Source organism: Triticum urartu, chromosome 1A (assembly GCF_056163025.1).
Source record: "Triticum urartu cultivar PI428250 chromosome 1A, HENAU_Tu73, whole genome shotgun sequence".
Taxonomy (NCBI): Eukaryota; Viridiplantae; Streptophyta; class Magnoliopsida; order Poales; family Poaceae; genus Triticum; species Triticum urartu.
In genome coordinates this window covers 510,801,245-510,827,361 of record NC_141873.1, presented here as the reverse complement: position 1 = coordinate 510,827,361, position 26,117 = coordinate 510,801,245, and the positions used below count along the sequence as shown (strand labels likewise).

The 26,117-nt window shown below is 43.9% G+C and overlaps 1 protein-coding gene and 2 long non-coding RNA genes across 5 annotated transcripts; 1 reads left to right on the top strand and 2 right to left on the bottom strand.

Moving 5' to 3' along the window:
• Positions 1-446: 446 nt before the first annotated feature.
• LOC125523391 (uncharacterized) lies at positions 447-11,806 on the bottom strand. Of its 2 annotated transcripts, XR_015607911.1 has the most exons (6): positions 11,464-11,806; positions 11,316-11,377; positions 8,793-8,964; positions 1,095-1,178; positions 929-986; positions 447-843 (listed from the first exon to the last, which is right to left on the bottom strand). It is a non-coding gene; the product is annotated as an uncharacterized LOC125523391 (long non-coding RNA). The 2 variants fall into 2 exon arrangements; XR_007290210.2 differs by lacking the exon at positions 929-986.
• Positions 5,994-8,618, top strand: LOC147992051 (uncharacterized). The gene is made up of 2 exons (XR_015607912.1): positions 5,994-6,887; positions 7,025-8,618. It is a non-coding gene; the product is annotated as an uncharacterized LOC147992051 (long non-coding RNA).
• A 2,854-nt stretch (positions 11,807-14,660) lies between the features above and the next one.
• Positions 14,661-24,174, bottom strand: LOC125523380 (uncharacterized). 2 transcript variants are annotated; one of them, XM_048688424.2, is made up of 5 exons: positions 23,939-24,174; positions 23,715-23,858; positions 16,939-17,055; positions 16,272-16,387; positions 14,661-15,206 (listed from the first exon to the last, which is right to left on the bottom strand). In XM_048688424.2, exons 2-5 carry the CDS (start codon positions 23,856-23,858, stop codon positions 14,990-14,992), a joined length of 594 nt encoding a protein of 197 aa, XP_048544381.2. In that variant the 5' UTR covers positions 23,939-24,174; the 3' UTR covers positions 14,661-14,989. The 2 variants fall into 2 exon arrangements, 1 of the variants encoding a protein (XP_048544381.2); XR_015607906.1 differs by lacking the exons at positions 14,661-15,206; positions 23,715-23,858; positions 23,939-24,174 and having other exon boundaries at positions 16,357-16,387; positions 16,939-21,514.
• Between the last annotated feature and the right edge of the window lie 1,943 nt (positions 24,175-26,117).

Genomic DNA, 26,117 nt, shown 5'->3' with positions numbered 1-26,117 from the left:
CTCTTTGCATCGGCAATGGCCCGACCTAGATCATCAACGGGCTCATCCGATGCCTCTTCTTCAGCTTCTTCCCGCATTGCCGGCTCAGCTTCTTCCCGCATTACTGGCTCAGCTTCTTCCCTCATTGTTGTATCATCGTATTAAGGGAACCCATGGCCAGGATAGCTGTCGTCGTCCTCTTCTTCTTCATTGTCTTCCATCATAACCCCTCTTTCTCCATGCTTGGTCCAAACATTATAGTGGGGCATGAAACTGGACCCAAACAGGTGGACGTGAATGGTTCTTGACGTAGAGTAATTGTGACCATTCTTACAGCCAACACATGGACAAGGCATAAAACCATCCGCCCGCTTGTTTGCCTCGGCCGCAAGCAGAAAAGTGCACACGCCATTAATGAACTCGGGACATCATCGGTCATCGTACATCCATTGCCGACTCATCTTCAATACACAGCACCGAAAACACCAAATTAATAGAATACATAAAGTTCATACATAAAGATCATACAACACTTAAATGCAACAAACAAATAACTCTCTAGCTAAAGAATTTAAATGCAACAATAAATGCGATCAAGATCGCAACTAAGGTAACAATTGATCCAACCGCATAATGATACCAAGCCTCACTATGAATGGCATATTTTCTAATTTTTCTAATCTTCAAGCGCATTTTCTCCATCTTAATCTTGTGATCATCGACGACATCGGCAATATGCAACTCCAATTCCATTTTCTCCCCCTCAATTCTTTTCAATTTTTCCTTCAAATCCTCGTTTTCTCTTTCAACTAAATTTAACCTCTCGACAATAGGGTCGGTTGGAATTTCCGGTTCAACTACCTCCTACATACAAATATCTATGTCAACTTGATGGGCATAATTTGTCATAAACACGAAATGCAATGAATAGTTTTAAAAGAGAATATACCACATCCGAATCATAACCCGGACAAGGGCCGATGGGGACGGATATCAAAACCATGGCACTATGTATAACAAACAACGTATGGGTAAGATAATTATACGAGTAACTATATATCCAAATCACACAAACATCAATTTTTTATATAAAACTTCATGAACAAGAGGCTCACCACAAGGTGGTGCCGGCGACGGGACGTTGCGAGCGATCGACGGTGGTTACGACGGAGATTTAGAAGGTACTAAGTAAACCACACCTACATATGCAAACTAAGTGTTATTTTTGACCTCAAATTGCATATAAATCAAATACTAGCACATATATATAATTCCTCCCAAATTACTAAACTCAAAAATCAATCACTATATAAAGCATTGCACGAGCTAATCTAGCAATGAGAGATGAAAGGACAAAGTTGCTAACCTTTGTGATCATTTGAATGGATGGGGGCCTTCAAATCTTGACAATTTTTGGGCAAAATGTGTGATGAGCTTGAGAGGAAGAGGGAAAAGAACAGAGAGAAGAGGGGAAAGGGGAAGAACAGAGCGAGCTCGGGTGGACGGAGAGTCTATGTAGGACGACCTTTAGTACCGGTTCATGATACGACCCGGTACTAAAGGTGCTGGAGGGGCCCCGGACTGGCAACATCCTGCCACCACTCACTTTAGTACAGGTTCGTGGCACGAACCGGTGCTAAAGGTTCGCCACGAACTGGTACTAATGAGAGCGGCCGGCTAGCCATTGGAACCGGCACTAATGCACACATTAGTGCCGGCTCAAATTCAAACCAGCACTAATGTGCTTCACATTTGACCCTTTTTCTACTAGTGTCCCTCGGCAAAACTTGGTGGCCATCTTCCTCGCGGAACTAGATCTTCTAACGTTAAGAAGAAAAGTTAGAGAAATTACAATACCTTCACTTTCGTTCTTTCAATCCATATATGATTAAGGCTAAAATAATTTAAATTAATTTGTAAATTACAGATTTAATGTGTGCATTTATAATCACTACATACAAACAAATTGATGATGAAACAAAATTAATTATAGATTATTTATATCTACAATAAATAATCTGCTAAACGTCTCTAATATGCTTTCTTCATTTTACACTAGAATTGCACTGTAGGACCGTGACTTTGCTTCTCTAAGTTAGAGCATCTGGCTCCCTTCCTCGCATGGTAGCAAGGCCAAAGATCGCCGAGTTGGGGATTCCGCTTCTGACACGGTCGGCAAGAGCACTAGGAGCTGGTCGTGTTTTACATCTGAGGTCCTATGCGCCCATTGGAAGGACTAGTTTGTAATTTTAAATTCTTTAGAGGTATTTCTAGGATTTTGTTGTAATCCTATCTCTACTCTTATAAAAGTTCGAGTTGGTGATGATGGTGTCTGCCATCTTGCAATATAGACCATCCGATCTATATCTGACGGATAGAAAACAAACTATGGCAATTTTGTAAAAAAAGATACACATATCTCTCTCCACATTTTTAGATAAGGCCTTTCCTAGTTCATCCTTATCTCCCACAACCTCGTTGTTGAGCAATTAAAAAAGGAAGCCTCTGGAACAATCTGGCATGGGGGCCGCTGCCGGCGTCGTCCATCATCATGCCTCCGCTCAGTCTGACCACCAATCACCACCATGCCCCACTCCTCCTCACCTTATCTCTCCTCTTTCTCGAGATATCATTGTTGGGGAACGTAGTGATTTCAAAAAAATTCCTACGCACACGCAAGATCATGGTGATGCATAGCAACGAGAGGGGAGAGTGTTGTCCACGTACCCTCGTAGACCGTAAGCGGAAGCGTTATGACAACGCGGTTGATGTAGTCGTACGTCTTCACGATCGACCGATCCTAGTACCGAAAGTACGACACCTCCGCGATCTGCACACGTTCGGCTCGGTGACGTCCCACGAACTCTCGATCCAGCTGAGTGTCGAGGGAGAGCTTCGTCAACATGACGGCGTGATGACGGTGATGATGATGCTACTGTTGCAGGGCTTCGCCTAAGCACTACGATGATATGACCGAGGTGGATTATGGTGGAGGGGGCCACCGCACATGGCTAAGGGATCAATGATCAACTTGTGTGTCTATGGGGTGCCCCCTCCCCGTATATAAAGGAGTGGAGGAGGGGGAGGGCCGGCCCTCTACTATGGCGCGCCCTGGGGAGTCCTACTCCCACCGGGAGTAGGATTCCCCCCTTTCCATGTAGTAGGAGTAGGAGAGTAGGAAAGGGAAGAGAGAAGAGAAGGAAGGAGGGGGCGCCGCCCCTCCCCCCTAGTCCAATTCGGACTAGGCCTTGGGGGGCACACGTCCTGCCCTAGGTAGCCCCTCCCTCTCTCCCCTAAAGCCCATTATGGCCCATATACTCCCCGGGGGGTTCCGGTGACCCCCTCCCCCCGGTACTCCGGTTAATGTCTGAACTCACTCGAAACCATTCCGATGTCCAAACATAGTCATCCCATATATCGTTCTTTATTTTTCGACCATTTCGAGACTCCTCGTCATGCCCGTGATCACATCCGGGACTTCGAACAACCTTCGGTTCATCAAAACACATAAACTCATAATACCGATCGTCACCGAACGTTAAGCGTGCGGACCCTACGGGTTCGAGAACTATGTAGACATGACCGAGACATGTCTCCGGTCAATAACCAATAGCGGAACCTGGATGTTCATATTGGCTCCCACATATTCTACGAAGATCTTTATCGGTCAAACCGCATAATGATAGACGTTGTTCTCTTTGTCATCGGTATGTTACTTTCCCGAGATTCGATCGTCGGTATCTCAATACCTAGTTCAATCTCGTTACCGGCAAGTCACTTTACTCGTTCCGTAATGCTACATCCCGTAACTAACTCATTTGCTACATTGCTTGCAAGGCTTATATTGATGTGCATTACCGAGAGGGCCCAGAGATACTTCTCCGACAATCGGAGTGACAAATCCGAATCTCGATCTATGCCAACTCAATAAACACCGTCGGAGACACCTGTAGAGCACCTTTATAATCACCCAGTTACGTTGTGACGTTTGGTAGCACACAAAGTGTTCCTCCGGTATTTGGGAGTTGCATGATCTCATAGTCATAGGAACATGTATAAGTTGTGGAGAAAGCAATAGCAACAAACTAAATGATCATCATGCTAAGCTAACGGATGGGTCAAGTCAATCACATCATTCTCTAATGATGTGATCCCGTTAATCAAATGACAACTCATGTCTATGGTTAGGAAACATAACCATCATTGATTCAACGAGCTAGTCAAGTAGAGGCAAACTAGTGACACTCTGTTTGTCTATGTATTCACACATTTACTAAGTTTCCGGTTAATACAATTCTAGCATGAATAATAAACATTTATCATGATATAAGGAAATATAAATAACAATTTTATTATTGCCTCTAGGGCATATTTCCTTCAATCATTAGTTTTTACACATGGGATTACTCCCGCATGGGTCAACCACAACATGTGTTTTGTAAAAAAGTGCATCTTGATGTTCCGTGCATATAAATAAGTTGGCGATCTTCCATAACATATTTCTCTCAATATGCAAATATTTTCACCTCAATATGCAATCATCCATGGAAAAAAAATGCTCACCTCAATGCACACTTTACAACTACTCCCTCTGTTTCTAAATATAAGTCTTTTTAGAGATTTCAATATGGACATACATCTATACCCCTATATAGTGTGCGAATAATTTTGAAAGATGGTCGTTGGATGAAGCCAATCTGACGGTATAGAGATGGCAAATCCGAACACTACTGGCCGTTGGATATCGTCTACATTTAACCAGATTTTGCCACGTGTACAATCTAGAAAACTCCATGGTTGAACTTAAGCATAATGCACAAACCTCAAAATACAAGCAGTTCTCATTTGTTCTAGAATCTTCCATATCATAATTGCGCAAACTTTTTTTTCTAGATGAATTGCAATCATTTGTTTTTTACTTTATGCTTTACAACGCACAATTCCATGAATCTTAAAATAGATTAACTTTTTTATAAAAACTAATTGATTTTGAATGAGATGAACTATAAGAATTAAATGAATGTCTACATCGTGCATATATGACTCAAAGCTTACATGCTAGCTAGTGTGGTATATATATATATATATATATATTCATAATTTGGTTGACAAATCTCATGTGTGCAACGCAAGTGTACATTCCTACTAGACATAGTTTAGATTTATATTTAGTCTATGTTGGAATATCTAAAAAGATGTATATTTAGGAATGGATGGAGTATATAACAAACCGTATGTATTTTTACTTTAAACTTTCGTATTATTAATCTTAATATTTAGGTTTCGTATAATCAATCTCACTGGAATCACTCTAGGGCATTCATGCAACAATCCGATGTTTATCTTTTACTAATTAATTCAAAAAATAAGAAGCACTTGTAACTTTACTCATCCTGTTGTAACACTTTCATGTACAATGCTTTGGATCCAAGATCCAAAAAAATCAACTAAAAAATCCAGAAACCCACAAAGTAAACTAAATCACTTGGAGATATCTTCTCTGAGGTATCATTCTTTGCAAGAAAAAAACAATACATTTCAGACTTTAGTAAATATACTGCAATTGGACCCGAGCAGCGAGACTGCCACTCGTTCACCTGCATGAACTTGATTGCCAATAACATTTTGAAACCCCCCTTGAGTTGCCCATTCAAATAGCTGGGAAGTCAAGATCTTCACCACAACTCTGACACTCTAAAATATCAAACCAACAAAAACAGCAGGACACAATACATAAACTCATCTATCCGAATAGACAGATCTACGAGGATACAAACACCTTTGCCTCCATGGCATCATCACGGTGGAGACAAAGAATTTATTCGCGAAAGCATACTACAAAGATGCTGACAAAAAAAATAGTCTTAGATCTGAAAACCCCTCACCTTTGTGCGTCAAAATGGCTGCCAAGGTGAGGACACTGACAAAATCTCCAGTCGCCACCTCCGTCTCTCTGAAACCCTATGTAACTACCCGCCACCCCACTTAAGTAAGTCAGCTTACGAGTCCTCTGTGGAATGTGAACCCTCATAGTTGTTCCAAAAAAAGTTTCCTCCATGAAAAGATGGATGCACTTCCAATTGGAAGTATATATACTAAGAAGACTAGGTCCGTAAGGGTTTCTTTTTTCTGATTTTTTTGGAATTATTTTTACCATGTTTCTTTGAGTGACGCGTGTGCAGGTGCAGCCCTTGTTTACCTTCACCTGTCCAGCCCATCGTAAGGGAGAGTTCCTTTGCTTTTTATATTTGTTTGACTGGCCGGTTTGCATGGTCAAGCTGACGTGCCTATTCTATATTTCCTGGGTTTCCTTCCTTCGACGCGTCTCTGTATGGGCATGCAGGTCTGCGCCATGCACCTCGCCACGTTTGCCTCCACCGCTTTGACCGGTCTATCTCTGTCTCTCCCGAAAATTCTAGCTCAATCCCGTGTCGTGGCTCTGTCAACCTATGTGCAAAAAGCCCCCCGTAGCGTGGGTCTCTCCAGTCACCGCTGCACCCAGACCGCTCCTCACCAATACGCCCATCTCTTCTCCCGATGCTGCCCTCCAGCCGAGATCCCATGGCGCGCTACGTCGCCGCTCCGGCTGGCCGGCTGAGAGGTGCGCACAGGCTACAACATGAATCGGGAGAGCCATGTACCATCGCCTCCCATGGATCTTCCCCGGCTCCGGCTCCCTGCCTCCCATGGATCTTCCTCGGCTCCGCCCCCCTGGCCTGAAGGCGGATAAACAGCGGTGGCCTTTGCGTGATCCAAGGTGGCACACCTGCAGCTGGCAGCGGATAGCTCGCTGCCCTATTGCTCTCCATCCTAATCGGCTCCCCTTGGCCTTCCCCAGCTTCGGCCCCGGCTGCCGGTCCCCTCTATCCGCCCGACGGCCGTCCCTCCGCTGCAGCGCTCTTGCAAAGGTACGCATCGCATCTGCCTTTCCTCTCCTCTGATCTGCGTGGTTTCTTTGTACAGGTAGATGAGTTATTAGTACTAGAATTTCAGATCTAAAGTTGGTGCATATGGTACAGATTCTTAATCTGAGAAGAATGTTCAGGTATTGCATGCAGGTCTGTGGTGAGGACAAAAATTTGGGTGTCTAGCTCCTTGCATGAATGTGCAAGGAATTTAGAACCTGCATCTTTTCTTCAGTATACCATGGTATATTTATTCTTGATCTCTCCTTGACGTTGTGTTGCATTTTTCTCGATGGAAGTAATTTTGGTTTAATTTCACATGATAAAAGAAATAAACACATGATATGTTGAATAGCTGACATACAGAGGAAATGCTACAGCTTGATGATTATTGCAGTACTACATTATTTTCAGGTATGTATTGTTCCTTTTGTGATAGTTCTCTCTCCTATGAAAGTAAAATGAATCATTTTTATTTTTTGAACAAGGTTGCTCTCTCCTATATAGAAGTAAAATGACTCATTTTTAATTCTTTGAACAAGGTTGCCGAAAGTAGGGCGCTCAGCCATTGAGGCATTATCACTTTTTTAAGAAGCTTCGCAAAATCTGCTTACTAGAGAAATCTAATGTAGGTTTGTTAGCCTTATAGGGTACTAATATGCTGAACACATGATATTAAATATACAGTACATTGCACTGTGAAGAGTATGTATATACTATCCACACAGGATTTAGTATGTCACACTTGACTTCATCATCCTTTCTTTTCAGATGTATTCTTTAGGCATACACTAATGTGGTAGCTTGGTCATATCCTGTAGCTAATTTAGTCACCACAATACTCAGGATTTTTTCCCGGCTTTGAATATAAATAACTTCCACTTGCCATTTCACATGACAAGCACTACATTTCATTTATTTATGGCCTACAACTTATTATTTATGGATAGTCACAACTGAAGTCTTTAGTTTTTGAGTATCATAGAAGAACGACATTACTTTTTGTAGCGATAGAACAAATTGATCAACGTTTGACCTTTTTTCAGCTATTATTGGAACACTAAGATGCACAAAATCAACCTGTATTAGAGCCAATGGTCCTTTCCAAACGTGAAATCTTGCATGTGTTATTTATCAATTCCAAAAGGTGATGGTTGTGTTATTATGTTAGAAAAGTGGTACTTGTACAATTTTGCTACTAATTTTGGCTAAGGGTTTTTCGGTTCTCATCTCTATATGGATATGCTTTTTTCAGGTTAGTGGTTTAGGAGTTCCTGCCAAGACTGGCTTTTGGAATTTATCCTCGTTTCGCCAGTTGGGCTTAACAAGGACATAATTGATTCTTTGTTGGTAATTAGAAAAAGATATCTGGTTGGAGAAAACTTCTCTTTTGGTTAATTGATTGTTTCTGAATTTTAGTAATCTTTTTTAGATTTTCTTTTTTCAGGTTAGTAGTACGGGACTTCCTGTCAAGAACGACTTTTGGAAGTTATGCTAGCTTCATCAGTTGGGATTTCTGTATAGAATTAAGATAATTTATTTTGGTGCTTGCGATGAGTATTAGACAGAGGGGTGATGGACACATACTTCACCCAGTATATTTGTTCATTTATGTTGTTAATTAACTAATTAGGCAAAAAGCCTCTATCTGTATGGTGTTTGTGATGATGCTCTCAATTCACCAAACACTAAATACCGGGTTGTGCTTTTCAAATCTAGCAAATTAATTTTCTCTATTGCTTCTTTTCCAAACAGAAGTATTAGATCTACCTGTGCCATGAGTCATACTATCAAAATATTATATAAGCCGCGCCGGATGATTATAGGTAACTTATATCAAGAACTTTGTTTTAGCAGCACAATTCGGATAACTTGCAGTTTTATACCAACGAAAAAACTATTACATACCAGATCAAAGATAGAAGCCAGGCTGAACATTGCGATCTTACAGTTCTGCCAAGTGCATCCTCATGAAATAGATAGTAGCGTCGCTGATAAAAAAAGTAGATCGGCCAATCTAGGTAGCATCAGAAGTTGTCTCCATCGGAAAGAACACTGCCTAATGCCATCTTCCAGAAAGCTGGACATGCAAAAAATGACAAGAAATTAGTGTTGGACATTTCTCTCTGTAGCAACGAATAAATTCATTTTATTATTGTATAGCCATGGTGGCAATCTTTTTCGGATAATAACAAGAAACAATTCGCTCAAATATTCTCATCAGAGATAATATTGTGGTCTATCAGAAAAAAAATGTTAGCTATTTAATTAAGGGATAAGTATACTTTTTGTCCTCGAACTCTTCCGAGAGTTTAGAAATCGTCCCTCAACTCTAATCCAGAGAGTTTTCGCCTCTCAACTATCAAAACCGGATAGTTTTCGTCCCTCGTGCGGCAGTTTTCGTCCGACGTGAACAGTAGACCGACGAACAGTAAATTTAAATTAAAAAAACAGCAAAAAAAAATCTGAAATTTTGTGGGATCAATGTTCCTCGGGGGCGTAAGGTGTGTGCATATATTCATACTGTTTGGACATCCAGGTTCTCCTGACAAAGAAAAAACTTCAAACATATATGTCGGTGAACAGTAAAATTGAAAAAATAGAAAACAAATTCAAAAAACTATGAATTTTTTTTTTGGCATCAAAGATGCGTAGGTGTGCAAGGTGGGTGCAAATTTTTGTGCTCAAATGACATAAGAGGAGCTCTAGCCAAAAAAACAAACAAAATAGTGCACTTTTTCAAAGTTTCTTTCCGAGCCAAAATTATTATTTTTTTGCCACGAGCTCCCACAATGTCCAAACACCATGAAAAAATTTAGGCACCTTGAGCACCCGAGCATCTTAGATGTCAACAATTTTTATATTTTTTTGAAATGTTTTTCTATTTTTTTACTGTTCACCAACGTACATATTTATGATTTTTCCTTTGTCACGAGCTCCTGAAATGTCCAAACAGTATGAAAAATTGCATGCACCTTGCGTCCCCGAGGAACTTTGATCCCGCAAATTTTCAGATTTTTTGATTGTTTTTGCTACTTTTTTTGAATTTACTGTTCATGTCGGACGAAAACTGCCTGAATCGGCACGAGGGACGAAAACTATCCGGTTTTGATAGTTGAGGGACGATAACTCTCCCGATTAGAATTGAGGGACGATTTCTAAACTCTCAGAAAAGTTCGAGGATGAAAAGTATACTTATTCCTTTAATTAAACAGAGAACTCTGTCACTGTAGCAACAGATGCTAAACAGTCAGACTACCTGACAGAAAAGTATATATAGAGCAGTTAAATTTCTTCAATCCAAAAATAGATGTAGTGGTAGATGTTAATCGTACAACACGAGGATGATGTAGTGGCAGGGAAGCACTATCTAGGACCGTTTAGACACTAGCTAGAAGAGTGTTCTGTCTACAACCGTATAGAGTTTAGACACTAGCTTGAAGAGTGTTCTGTCTACAAAGGTATAGAGAGACTAATAGTTTCATTTCTCATCTTGACAGTCAGCTACAAGAGTGTTTTGTCTCATTTCTCATTTTAGCATAATGAACTGTGATTTTGCCCACCAAATTATACACAAAGACATACAGTGTTAATAGCTGACCAGAATATGGATTTCCTTTCTCTGTCATGATGTGCGGTACATTTTGCTGCCACCTGGTGGTGATAGTCAATCCCCCCTTAGTACTATCTTATGTTAACCCTTATTTTCACCATATTTCCTTATGCAGAGCCAAAGAAGGAACAAATAATCAACATAACCAAAAGAAACAAATTTAGGATTTGAAGGATGGGAGCCAACACTCTATTAATATTATGAATGATCTGAATTGATCGTTTTCTTTAAATAAGAAAACACTACCAACAATGCCAGTCACCCTGAATATAAGAATTTAATCACTATTTTCCCTATTATGAAACGAGTCAAGTGCCCAAGTCCACTTATCTGCTTACTAAGCGTCCACCCAGGAACTGAGTATTCTAGAAAAAAACAATAACTCGTCAGGGATTCAGGAAAGCTCAACACATGCAGAAGAAGCCAAGGAAACGCACGGCCACGAGAACAGCAAGGGAAGCAAAGGAACCGAAGCTGAGGCACCCAAAGCGCCAGAATTTGCCATCTTTGCCGGCCAGCCCAAACACGGCCAGAATTCAGGAGCAAGGCCGGTCTGCTCACCCCATGAGCAGCTCCACCTATGTTGGCCCGCAGCACCACGAGAACATGAGTGAGATGCCGAGAATCGTATGTGTCAGAGGAGGCGAGGCGGGAGATGTATTCAATCAATTGTACTAGCTATCAACATCGATGGACAAATCACAGCTACAGAACATCATACTCTAAATTCTGTCCCAAGAAAGAAATCGACAAAACTGGAACAAATTCAGGCATCCGAGTTGAGCAACTACTGAACCGAATCGACAAGGATTTTATACCTTGAAGGCGTAGGCTTCAGCCTCGGAAAGAACCCTCTTCAGCTCGCCGCTCCGGTACCTCTCTGCAAGCGCAACCATAACAGCAGCGCATCAGCTCGATTCGATCCGCTCTTCCACCGTCGGCGGGACCCTTTGTGGTTTCTCTCACCTCGGAGGCGACGATAGAGGGAGAGGACGCCTGGATACCGCCGGTGCTCGCGAGCGCGGCTGCCACATCCGCGACGACGGCAGTGGCGCCACAATCATACAGGAACTCCATCTCCTCCTCCTCCCTCCACGGCAGTGTTCCCGCGTCCAGGTGAGGGGGTTGTCGCTGTCGGGAGGAGCTCGCGTAGGCAGGCCGGAGGCGGCCGGCGGACGGCGGAAGGTGGTGGTGGTCTTTCGCGGTGTGATGTTTAGCTTAGCGCAACCAGGCATGAGGCAACGCAACAGCGAAAGCAGAGGAGGCAGTGCGCAGCAGGGGGGTGGACGGGTGGTGCGCACAAGGGGGTCGGTTGGTGGACAGGTGGTGTTGGTGACTTGCTGCTCCTAATTTATTTTTTCTCTTTGTTTTTGTTTTGTTTTTCTAGATAGTAGTAGAACTGAAGGTAAAACACAAGTGGTGCTGAAATTATTTGTGTAGCTGCGACATTCTATATCTTCAGAAATAGAATCTCAAGGCTGAGATTATAATGCTACTACTGATATGGGCTGGCAGAGTATGGTGTTATGAAGATACACCTTTGTCAACCAATATGTTGTTACATTTATGGAGGTCTTGGCATGACAGCATCAATGTCCAAAATACGTAGTACTAACAAGATGGATAAATGCAAGAAATTCTCTAGATACTAATAGAAGTATTTTACAATTCGGATAGAATATGTTGTACGTGTACTTTATTCTCAGTTAATCATTCAGTTGTGTTTTTTTGCATAATATTGACAATATATTCTATGTTGGCTGGAATATGCAAGGTCGTGTGGATGATAACAGCGGGTGCAATTCTACCAACTCCAATAATTTTTTCCATTCAGCATCATGTGCAGATTTAGTTTTCTGAAACATCTATGACAAGTTAGTGTGCTTAAAGTTTTGCTGACTTCCAACTCATGTGTTAATTCAATGATCACGATGGGAGCAACATAAGCTGGGTAGTGCGCAATTATTCTCTTCGCCACTACAAAGATATACACATGTTGAACATACAACAAATTCTCAAAAACTTCACAAAAACAACAAACCTCAAGCAAATCAACAGGGCCTTGTATGAACTATTTTGCCATTAATAAAATTTTGAGACGACTTACAAAATATTAAAAACTAAATAGCTTATCACTCCTTGTGGCGCGGCGTGCCGCCACGCACTACCCGCTAGTACTTTCTATGGCCCATACATATGTCAGGCTTTATTGGTCCATACAAAATTCGTATGGCCCATACAAATGTACCATTGGGGCTGTACCTCACCTATTGTGAGATGGTACTCCGTCTCACCGAAGACATTTCAGAAGCTTAAGTACGGTTTTCTTTCTTTCATTTTTCTGTGTTTCTTCCCCGGTTTTCTTTGTCCTTATTTTTATTTTTTCCTTTTTTCTTTTTCTCTCTATTTTTCTTAACACGTGTCTACTTTTTAAGACATATTATACACTTTTGTTATACAACAAGAACATTTTTCATATACACATTGAACATTTTCCAAATAAACAATGTACATTTTCACATACATGTTCTGAACATTTTTTCAATACATGTTCAACATTTTTTAATGGCATGAAACATTTCTTCACTACTGAATACTTTTTTACATTGTATAAATATTTCTTTAAATGTTACCAATATTATTTTTAAATGCATGCATTTTTTTCTTTGTATGAAACATCTTTTTTGTATTATGTGAACATTGTTTTTACATTTTAGAAAGATTTAAAAAAATCAGGTATCATTTATGAAATGCTTGAACATTTCGTAAAGGTCACCAACTTTTTTAAAAGTTACGAGGACAAATATTTTGCACGACGTTAACATATTTACAAATGTTTAATTTATTTTTGAAGTATATGTATTTAGAATATTTCAAAAAAGTATGAAAGGAAAACTAGCAAAATAAATAAATGAAGGAAAGCAATGCATAGTTCCTTGATGCGAGTAGATACTTGGTTTGCTTAAAGCGAGGCATAGCCGTGCAAGACCTCCCAATAAGCGCTTCTGACGCCTAAGGGCATGTACAATGGTTTTATCTTAAGAGTGCCATATAGGATAAATGATGAGGTGGAGGAAAGAGAAAGCCTAAGGTAAGGTTTGTCTTCTCTTATTTAAGAGAAGACAAGAGATGATCTCTTAGCATAATTTGTCTCACCATGTTTTTAGGAACAACTAATTATTAAAGATAAGACTAAAAGATGACCCATTGTAGACATCTTTTCTTGTCATCTCTAATTTACATGCAAAACTTAAGATAAGACTATCTTATCAACCATTGTACATGCCCTAATCAACGCAGAACGCTCAAACGGCCATCGTGCGAGGGTGGACCAGTCCTTTCACTTGCTCGCTCATTGCCCACGGTGCATTCGCTCGCTTTTGTTCCGTTTTGCTCTGCTATAAAGAACAGAAATGGTTATCGATTTTCAAATTAAAAAATCGCATATTTGAAAAGGGTTTCTGAAATTTTCATGAATTTGAAAAGGATTACAGATATTAAAAAAATCATGATTCTGAAAAATCATTGAATTGTAAAAATTTCATGAGTTTGGAATATGTTCGCAAATTTGAAAGGCAACTGTGAAATATTAAGAAAGTTCATGAATTTAAAACAAGTTTGTGATTTTAATTTTTTCAAATATTATGATCACTAAAACAAAACAAATGAAAAAAAACAGGAATGAAAACAAAATAGAAAAATGACCATAAGCTTTGCCAAAACCTTCTGGAAGGAACAGATCAAAGCCCAGCTAGAAAAATGAAAAAAGAAGAAGAAGAAAACTAAAACAATAATAAACAGAATAGAAAACCGATCGACAAAACCAAAGTAAAATCAAGAGAAACCAGCCAAAATAACCTGAGGGAACCTTGTTCAAATTCTGTGTGAAGAGCTAAAAAGGGCCGTCCCATTTAATTCACTGTACATTAATTCACTATACATCGCTGGGAGTAGTAAATGGGTTTTCTTCCCGACCTCTAGGGTCTTGGCTTTTCTTCCCGTGGAAATAACATTGGTCAAAACCAAATGAGGACTTACAGTCTATGGATTCTTGATGTGCAAACAAAAAATGTGTACATACAAACTGGAACGTGGCTGATTCCCCCGTGACTGGAACATGGTAACATGCACGCAACAACACCAAACGTGCCAAGCTCTTCTGGTGAAAGCAAGAGACACATTTACACTAAAACATTTCAACAGCATCATTCAACTTGCAGGTAACACCATGCAAGTACATAGAACCACCGGTCAGAGCAACAATTCTCATAACACCATGCATGTACCATCTAATGTCTGTCACTCGGTAGACGTGTTTCAGGTAATGGGTTACTACGATTTACAGGTCGCTACTTCTACTCCCTTTACTCTACCGTTTCCTCTCAGGTACAGTTGTAGGCATGTTTCAGGAAATGGTACTGCTATTACCACAATTCACGAGTCCTAATTCTATTATCTTTTTCTACTGTTTCCTCTCTGCGTTCAACCACTTCTAGCGCTTGATCTTTCGTTTCTTGGGGTCCTTGGGTTTCAGGAGAAGCTCGGGCTCCTTGAAGAGATATTCCTTGAGATGTATCACCGGGCGATCCTTAATGCGTTCCATCTCTAAGGGTATCGTCTCAAGTTTCTCCATATTTTTATTGATTTTCTCCAGTAAAGTTCGGGCAATTGGATGGTGGGCCTGATGCTTGAGCTTCATTTGGACAAAGCTGCATAGATCAAACAAAATTTGACATCCGTGTCCATAAATGTTACAATGCAATTGAAGTTCATAGATGAATATGAATAGTCAACCATATATGATTTGCACGTCAATATACTTTACCACGCGCACAAAGAAAATGAACTCATGGGGACATGGCTCACACAACATATAACTTTGATATCATGTGGGCAACACAAGCTTTACACAGATGACACTATAAAATGTAAAATATAACTTTGACGTTTTATTAAATACTTAAATAATTACATCTAAGTAAATTTTGACTCCAAACACAAAAGTGATGACCAAGCATTTATGGAGGTTTTCAAATTTACATTTGGGCCATTTTAAGTAGGAAACATTTATTAATTAATCAATATCTTTTGAATTTGTTAGCAGAGAAAACCAGCTAATTGTGAACATAATTTTGAACATAATGAAATGGGCATATATTGGTTACACGAAAATGTACATAGCTAATTGTGTGCACATGTTACTTCAAGCACCGTAAAATACATATGGACGTACACATGTAAAAAATACATTGAGATGTGGGCCCAGCAGAACTGATTTATATGTTTGCGGGAAAACGACTTGACTTTAGTATGCAGCCTTGTACCATTCCCTTTTGTACTCTAGAGGCCTAGATGCATGAAGCAAAGGAACTTTTTTCTACCCCATGGTTTGTACAGACTCTTGTGGAGACTACTGGAAGGAAGCAAGGGAGAGAGAGCAAGAAACGTGAGTCCACCTGACAGAAGATGAGTCCCATGCTCAGTACAGCTTTGGGTCAGTTCAATTCAATTAAAAAGTTACTACAGGTACTGGTGTGCTGTGTGGCTTCTGCCATGACGGGAGTGCCATCTGTGCATGTAGGAGGCGGGCAAGTGGTAGGGGTCAATGCAAAGCGCAGGCATTGCAGCTGTAGGATTGCCATATCCAACGGTATATAACTATATAATATGGCACGAAGATATTTTGGAGTTGCAGCAAAGCAATGTGAACCATCCGATTGAAAAAATCCAACGATCAATATTGAGAGTTATTTGTACACTGTAAATAATAATACCTTCGCCTGTCCATGGAAGAGAGACCAAGGGCTTCGTACAGGTCATCACCCAATTCTCTAACCCTTGGCCCTAGTGCAGTGAGCTCCTCGGGGAGCACATTGTAACGATACAACTCCTGCAACTTGTAACACATCCCATTACGGTCTTGTCTATACAATTGAAATCTAGCAACCTCACAAATATTACTAGAGAAAGTATACATTCACAATGAAAGCTATGCCTATCACTTTATGACTACCCCATGCAACACGAGGCTGCAGCAATCACCTAGTGTTGTACTCCCTCTGTACCAAAATACTTGTAGTTGGGGGAACTTGTACTAGTTTCCCCAGCTACAAGTATTTCGGTACAGAGGTAGTATGTGATTCAGGCATGACTAAATGTGATGATTGCTCAATGATTGATTGTTCTATGAGAAAGTCAGGCATGGCTGGAAACACTAATCTGCTTTTGTACAAAAATAACTAGCGGTAAAACCAATATCAGTAAATTCATCTATCAATAAAAATTCTATTGCTTCAAAGTACTTCCTGTCACAAATCTAATTTATGCAACCTGAAATGAGGATAACAAGTCTACGTTATTCAGTTTGAACCGATCCAGAGAACTGCTGAAACAGCAAATTCATTCAAGTAGATACAACATGTTTAATAACAAGAAACTTACATCTTTTGGGACACGGGGATTCTTATCCAACTCCTGGATCAGGAGAAGATCAGCTATGACCGCATCAAATTTCTCTTGCCCATCACCGTAGTCTGGATTCCCGTCCTCAAACGCTGCCTAAAAACATTTAAACACATATGGCATATTAGTCACACTAAAGATTGAGATCACATTAGATCTGACAGCCAGGGAACATCCTCCAGAGCAACGATCCAGATGAAGCAACGTCAATATCGAGTCATCATTACCTTCCCGTTACTACACCCCCTATACAGAGTACAGCAGTTTTTGAATTTGGATTTGCCCTGCATCTACAGTGTTCCCGCTAAAGGCTGAGCACTTATAGCCATTGATTGAATGAATCATGCGAGTGAAAACACAAGTGAATCCCTGCAACGTAAGCCATGTATTTGTTTCATCCAACGGCTTGTGTTCACGCAGAGTAATGGACCCCCATCGTAGATGATAAAAAGGCAGTGGAAGCTACAAACTACTAGACAGGCAAGCCTACACCACAAATGAACTGGACCCCAGCATGCTTGATGTCTTGCAGGCCCACACGGAATAGCTAAATAGCTAAATATAAAGGTGTCAATGCCCTCTCCAATGCATCGGAGCACAATCCCATGGGTACATGCGTATAGCAGCAACATTGCACTATGCTTGGCTAGGTATTCATGCTAGCATTCTGATCGTGTCTTCCATGCACAAGGCCGTCTCCAGGAATTTGAGGCCCCGGGACAAAATAGAAAGTGGGGCTTGAAATTTCGAAATAAATCATATAACTAATTAAATCATACTCTCACATGAATATATAACTTCAAATAAGTGTTATTAGGTATAATGTTCGTAAATAAATAAAGGGGTTTTATCATTTATGCCACTAGTTGTGTCCCACTACTCAGTTCTGCCATTAGAAGTTACAACTGCTCAAAAATGCCATCGTTATGTTACATGCTTCCTCAAACATGCCCTTAGATACCTCAAAAATGCCATCGTTCCGTTAAATGTTTGCTCAAAATGCCATTAGACACTGTTACTATCAGGTCAAACCTGTTGACCATGTTATATGACCAAAATACCCCTAGACCCACCTATCATCTCTCAATCTCACTATGATAAGTGCGGACCCACATATCAGGAGTAACAAACCAAGAATTTTAGAGGAAAATAAGAACGTTGTTGGAGATCGAGTGGGACCAACACTTTACGTAGTGAGATAGAGGGAGAGCTGGCATGTGGGTTCATGGGTATTTTAGTCATATAACATGATAAACAGGCTTTGAGCTGACCATAATGGTGTATGGTGGCATTTTTTAGCTTGCGCCTAACAGAGTGATGGTATTTTTGAGCAGCTGAAACTCCTAGTGGCAAAACTGAGTAGTGAGACTATTATGACCAGCCTGACTTATGGCCGTAGAAGGCCCACCGGGCAATCTTAGCCCACAAGTTATCTTAGGTTAATTCGTATGCAAGTTATCTAGGTTATAAATATATGCTGTAAGACTCTTTTTCAGATTAAGCAATAAGAATATTATCTCTATTGCCCGGCTCCCAGAGAAGTCGGAACCCTAGCCGCCCCTGCCTCTTGCGCCGCTGCCGCCATCCTCATCTCCCGCGACGGCGCCCAGCCGCCGGCGCGGCCGCTCATCGCCTCGCCCAGCCCCCTCCTTCCCTTACCGCTTACGCCCCAGGCCTGGTGGGGTACAAGCTCCTACCAATTTGGTATCAGAGCACCAACTTGGAGACGGCCAACTTCATCGCGGAGGACACCCGGGCCGACGGGGCCGATGCACTACCGCCCCCCCCCCCCCACCGCGGCTGTTGAGGCTGCCCCCGCAGCTGCCCCGGCGATGGCCCTAGTGGTCTCCCTCCACGCGCTCGCTGGCATCCACGACGAGCGAACCATGCTCTTGCCGGTGATGATCCACGGCGAGCGCTTGGTGGCCTTGGTGGATACAGGCTCCACCCATAACTTCCTTCCCGAGGCTACCATGCGTCGCTTAGCGCTTCAGCCGACGAGCGGGGAGCAACTTCAGGTCACGGTGGCCAACGGTGATCGCCTCCGGTGTCATGGCCTCGCACGAGACATACCCATCACCGTCGGCGATGAACACTTCTCCATCACATGTGCGGGCATTGATTTGGGCTGTTTCAACTTCATCCTTGGCGTCAACTTCCTGCGGACCCTCGGTCCCATACTTTGGGACTTCGACGATCTGACGATGACCTTCTGGCGGCTGGGCCGCCACATCCGGTGGGACGGCGTTGGGGGCACAGCACCGGCGACGCCGCGGCTTCAGCTGGCCGCGGCTACCTCCGAGGCCGAGCACCCACTCTTGGAGCACCTTCTGCAACAACACGACGACCTCTTCACCGAGCCGCAGGGCCTCCCGCCCACCCGGGCTTATGACCACCGTATACATCTCCAGCCGGGCTCCGCACCGGTGGCAGTGCGTCCTTACCGCTACCCGCAGCTGCAGAAGGACGAGTTGGAGCGGCAGTGTGCACTCATGCTCGCCGCGGGCATCATTCGGATATCCACGTCGCCGTTTACCGCGCCGGTTCTCCTCGTTCGCAAGTCGGACGGCACGTGGCACTTCTGCATCGACTACCGCGCCCTTAATGCTCTCACACTCAAGGACAAGTTTCCTATTCCGGTGGTCGATGAGCTCCTGGATGAGCTCCATGGGGCGCGCTTCTTCACCAAGCTTGATCTCCGGTCAGGGTACCACCAGGTTCGCATGCACCCAGACGACATCGCCAAGACGGCATTTCGGACTCACCACAGCCGCTTCGAGTTCTTGGTGATGCCCTTTGGCCTCTCCAACGCTCCGGTGACCTTCCAGGCTCTGATGAACGACGTCCTCCGGCCCTACCTACGTCAATTTGTGCTCATTTTCTTTGATGGCATTCTTATCTACAGCGTCTCATGGGCGGAGCACCTCCAGCACGTCGCCATCGTCTTCAAGGAGCTTCGGGCGCACCATCTTCATCTTAAGCGCTCGAAGTGCTCGTTCGGGACGCCTTCGGTCGCCTACCTCGGCCACGTCATCTCGGCCGACGGGGTTGCTATGGATGCCGACAAGGTGGCGGCCGTCGCAGCCTGGCCGACGCCGCACTCCCCGCGGGCTCTTCACGGTTTTCTCGGCCTCGCGGGATACTACCGGAAGTTTATCCGGGAGTTCGGCCTCATCGCATCACCACTCACGTGTTTGCTGCGTCGCGACGCCTTCACATGGGACGACGAGGCGACGGCGGCATTCAAGGCCCTCAAGGGGGCCCTCACGACAGGCCCTGTTCTTTAGATGCCGGACTTTGACCGCCCGTTCGTGGTGGACTGTGACGCCTCGGGCGCAGGGTTCGGCGTCGTGCTTCATCAGGACGATGGCCCTCTCGCTTTCTTCAGCAGGCGTTTCGCTCCGCGCCACCTTAAGCTCGCAGCGTACGAGCAGGAGCTCATTGGCTTGGTGCAGGCGGTGCGCCATTGGCGGCCCTATCTGTGGGGTCGGTCTTTCCGGATTCGCACGGACCACTACAGCCTCAAGTTCTTACTGGACCAAAGGCTCTCGACCGTGCCGCAGCACCAGTGGATCATCAAGCTCTTCGGCTTTGACTTCTCCGTCGAGTATCGTCCGGGCCGCCTTAACACCATCGCCGACGCCTTGTCTCGCCGTGACACCGACCATGACACCACCGGCGGGGACGGCACTCTGCATCCGCTCCAGGCCGACCTTCGGCCTCTTCACCGACATTTGCCAAGCGACGGCGGCTGCGCCCGACGCTCTTCTTCTTCAGCAGCAGTTGGCTGCGGGCGAGCTGGAGGAGCCTTGGCGCCTCGCCAATGGGTTGCTCCTTCACGGGCTCCGCGTCTTTGTGCCGGCGCTTGACGATCTCCGTCACCAGGTGTTGCTGCTGGCCCACTCGGCGGGCCATGAGGGGGTGCAGAAAACCCTCCATCGTCTCCGCGCCGACTTCTACATCCCTGGTGATCGGGCCCTGGTCCGCGACTGGGTCCGGTCTTGTGTGACGTGCCAGCGCAACAAGACAGAGACACTATGACCAGCTGGTCTGCTCCAGCCGTTGGAGGTGCCATCTCAGGTCTGGGCGGATATTTCCATGGACTTCATTGAGGGCCTCCCTAAGGTGGGCGGCAAATCAGTCATTCTCACGGTGGTGGACCGCTTCTCCAAGTATGCTCACTTCATTGCGCTCGGTCATCCATACACTGCTGCCTTTGTGGCCCGCGCCTTCTTAGACGGGATAGTTCGTCTCCACGGGTTTCCCTCTTCGATCGTCAGCGATCGGGACCCAGTGTTCACCGGCCATGTCTGGCGCGATCTCTTCCGGTTGGCGGGCGTGAAACTCCGCCTGAGCACGGCCTTCCATCCTCAGACGGACGGCCAGTCCGAGGTTGTCAACAAGGTGATTGCCATGTATTTGCGTTGTGTCACAGGTGATCGTCCTCGCACTTGGGTTGACTGGCTCTCATGGGCGGAGTACTGCTACAACACCTCCTTCCACTCCGCTCTGCGCGCCACTCCTTTTGAGGTGGTCTATGGCCGACCGCCCCCGGCCATCATTCCGGTTAATTCGGCCACGGCTCGGACAGAGGTGGCGGGTGAGCTTCTGCGGCGCCGGGACGAGATGTTGGCCGAAGTCCGGCAACGCCTTCTTCAGGCCCGGCAGCTGGCCAAGCACTACGACGACGACCACCATCGCGAGGCGGAGTTCGCGGTGGGAGATTGGCTGTGGCTGCGTCTTCTTCACCGCTCTACGCAGTCACTGGACCCGCGCGCGAAGCGCAAGCTGGGCCCTCGTTATGCCGGGCCTTTTCCTGTCTTGGAGCGCATCGGGAAGGTGGCTTACCGCCTTCAGCTTCCTGTCGGTGCCCGCATCCACGACGTCTTCCATGTGGGGCTCCTGAAGCCTTTCCATGGGGAGCCACCTGCGGCCCCTTCCGCGCTGCCTCCCACCTTCAACGGGCGCATCCTTCCGAGACCGGAGAAGATCTTGAAGGCCCAGCTCCGTCGCGGGGTGTGGTACGTGCTGATTCAGTGGGCTGGACTTCCGGCGGACGAGGCCACTTGGGAGCAGCGTGATGAGTTCCGCCAACACTATCCAGACTTTCAGCTCGAGGACGAGCTGTTTGCGCAGGCGGGGAGAGATGTTATGACCGGCCTGACTTATGGCCGTAGAAGGCCCACCGGGCAATCTTAGCCCACAAGTTATCTTAGGCTAATTCGTATGCAAGTTATCTAGGTTATAAATATATGTTGTAAGACTCTTTTTCAGATTAAGCAATAAGAATATTATCTCTATTGCCCGACTCCCAGAGGAGCCGGAACCCTAGCCGCCCCTGCCTCTTGCGCCGCTGCCGCCATCCTCATCTCCCGCGACGGCGCCCAGCCGCCGGCGCGGCCGCTCATCGCCTCGCCCAGCCCCCTCCTTCCCTTACCGCTTACGCCCCAGCCTGGTAGGGTACAAGCTCCTACCAGAGACACAACTAGTGGCATAAATGATAAAAACCCATAAATGAAATATAAATGCTAAAATAGTACATGTGGCATTTTGAAGCAATAAAAAAACCTCATGTTCTACCCAAAAAAGCATCATTTGTCTTCTAATAAAAGTAATTATTCAGACAATACATGAGTTCTAAGCTTAGCAAGATAGGAAAACAGGAAAAACCTAAACCTTGAAATTTGAAGCATCAAATATTATGTTTGAGCAGCTACCTAAATAAATAGTTTCATCAATTTATCCGAACTCTCGGAGCATAAAGCAACGTATTAATTGTAAAGATATATAAAATAGAAAGGCCAATCCTGTAATTTACTAATTACAAAACTATGCTACTGTTGTAATGCTCATTGCCAATAATGTTCATTGCAGGTGCACTTGACAATTTTGCAAAATAAATCTGATGTCATGCTGCGTGAAAATCTGTTTGGAGACCTTCTAATTTCACCTTTTCTATTTCGTGAGTTAGAAAAGAAAAACAACCAGAGCTGTGAAGTACAGATAAGCAGAGGTGAAGAGTTCTAAAGCCTTGTTTGGGAACTTCATTCTGGATGGAGGGATCTTCTAAAGCAACAAAAACTTATACTACACTCCATCATTGTTTCAATTCATTGCCCAGTTTTAGTTATGGTCCGACTTTCCTCGAAGAAACTTTACAATATGCCGATTATATTTGGGATGTTCATTGATTTGCAGTGTTAGAGGTTTTATTGCAAGATTCTGGATTTGGAAAGTCTAGCAAAACGTCGGTTAGTGCAGGGGCTTGGTGAAACTAATAGGCAGTCTGCTTCTTTGACGGTTTTGGAGTTTTAATTAATCCTGAAGCATATTACTTGATTGCTTTCAGTTTGAATTTGCATTCAGAGGAAGCTTTTGAGTTAGTAGTATCTATCAAGTCTGAGATGCGATGTAGATTCTGTGATTCATGGTAGCATTAGTAACTGCGGAAACAACATTAACAGATCACAAAGGAAAATCCCACTACGCTGGATATGTTGAACAGTTTAATAGCGTCTAGTTAACGACTTCGAACCTAATGAAAAAGCCCAAGTACAGCTGATGGCATGACTTGACGAACGGCACAAATGACATCTGGAAATCAAAAGAAATCATCGGAACGACCACCAAATGGGGAATCGCTTCAAGATTGGACCAGATACATCGAACCCTAACGCAAACATCGGACATGCCAATGATCTGAATCAGAGAGGGGGAATGGGAGCGGGAGGGGAGGGGGGAGAGATGCGATATACCGCTTCGGCGGCGGCGGCGACGGCGGCGGCGGCGGCGGCGGCGACGGCGGCGACGGCGACGGCGGCGGCGGTAGCGGCGGCGCCGGCAGCACCGCGCTCGGCAGCCTCTGCCGCGATCGGCAGCCTCGCGTGTATCGCCGCCATCTAAACCAGAAAACAGATTAGCAACTTCGAGAATGGAATGATATTCCATAGCAGATGCGAGTGAAGGGGAGCTGCGAAACCAGAGGGAGGCGGGGGTCTGGTGGCGACGCCGGCTGCAAGGGAGGCGGATGTGGTGGCGACGCCGGCTGCGAGGGGCCGGATGCGGTGGCGAAGCCGGCTGCTAGGGAGCGGATGCGGTGGCGACGACCGCTGCGAGGGAGGCGGATGCGATGGCGACGCCCGGCTGCGAGGCGGAGTCGGTTCCTGTTGCGACGGCGGAGGCGGAAGCGGAAGCCGGTCTTGTTGCTTGCGATGGTTGCAGGCCTGTCCAACTGGGCCTTTTCTGGCGTTCCAGTCCGATAGCACGCGTGCCCGGTGGCCTGGCACGTGGCTAAAGGGGGAAATCCCTATTCGCCGCTCGCTGCGGCAAAATGTCGGGCTACCGCACAGGGCACCGCAGCGAGCGACAAACCTGGGCCGGCCCACTTATACATAATGCGTTCAACCGGTTTTGGGAACCTTCTAGAAGGTTCCCTGAACCGGGTTTTTTCCTGTATCATTTTTTTCTGCTTCTTTTTCGGCTTTCTATTGTATTTTCATTTCTCTTTTTTCGTTTCAGTTTTTTTTTCATTTTTTCGTTTCTTTTGTTTCATTTTCTTTTTCAAGTTTATTTTTCTTTCTCAGAACTTGTTCGCAGTTTTACAAAATGTTTACGACCTTATTTTTTATCTCTTTTTCTTTTCTTCTCTTTTAAAAAAAAAATCAAAAAATTCAAATTTTGTTCGTGTTTCCAAAAAATGTTCTATTTTTGAAAAAATGTCCTCAAAATTTAAAATCTGTTCTCGTTACAACAAAAGTACAAACTTTCGAAATTCAGAAAATGTACCGGATTTCAATTTTTTGTTCACATATTCAAAAAATGTTCGCACTTCCAAATTTGTTCGGGATTTTTCAAAATTGTTCTCCGTTTCAAAATATGTTCTCAAAATTCAAAAAATGTTCATACTTTAAAAAATTAATCGCTCTTCCAAATTTGTTCAGGATTTTCCAAAATTATTCCTTGTTTCAAAATTTGTTTTCAAGATTCAAAAAATGTTTGGGAATTGAAAAAATGTTCCAGCTTTCCTAATTTGTTCAAAAATTCAATAATAGTTCATATTTTTCAATTTTGTTCACAAATTAAAAAAATCTGGAATTTTTAAAAAGTATTTTTTTAGTTTTTGTTCACAAATTCAAGAAATGTTCCCCTTTTTCAAATTTGTTCACATCATCAAAATGTTCCTGTTTTACAAAATTTGTACGAAAATTCCAAAAATGGTTTTATTTTGAAGAAAATATTCTTATAATTTCGAAAAATTCAGTTGTAGGAGGTCTTTGATTCGACCCAATAAATGGACTGTAGTTTTTAGGATTTTTTGGGAATTAATGTTTAAGTTTAGTCTCTGGCGTTTACGTCTTTAATTGTCGCGCTGCTAATTAAACATGAGGTGGTCTAGGTCGTGGTGGTTTGCACGGCAGGCCATTTCGTGCATAGTCTCGTGTTCGAGTTACAGCGCTAGTGTGATTTTATTTTTTGCGATTTTTTTTATCTCGGGAACGTGCCGCCGCGTGCCACTGTAAATGGGCCGGCACATGCTAGCCGCTCCTGTGCGAAGCGCCGGCACTTTGCCGCAGCGAGCGGCCTATAGGAGCTCTCGCTAAAGGGTCCATGCCCGCAAAATCCTATTCGGCGCCTAAGCGCAGGAGCAACTAATCAAAAGATAAACTATGATAAATCTTCAATATTCTTTAGCAAACGATGTATGGAGAGAATTAGAGGAGAAGTTAAAGAGATATTGGAAGTGCCAAATGAAACCCTCAGTGCAGAATATTTGGGCAAGCCATCTGATGTTGGCTGCTCAAAAAATGATGCTTTCAAATACTTAAAAGGATTATTTGTGAAGCAAAGTGCAAGGATGGATTGAAAAAACTATGTCTACTAGTGTAGGAAAAGAGGTTTTGGTTAAGTCAGTGGCCCAGGAGGTTTCGATTTACTCTATATCTTGTTTTAAACTGCCACGTGGTCTATGCGAGCATCTGAATATGTTCATACAGAAATTTCGTTGGGGCTGTAAGGATGGAAAACGCAAGTCTAGTTGGGTCTCCTGGGAGGCGATGACTCGGACAGAGGCGATGACTCATCGCAATCTGGGGAGGTCAGGTCAAGTGACCGTTGGAAGAAGTACCCCTCAATTAAGAATTTCACCTAAACACTCGCTA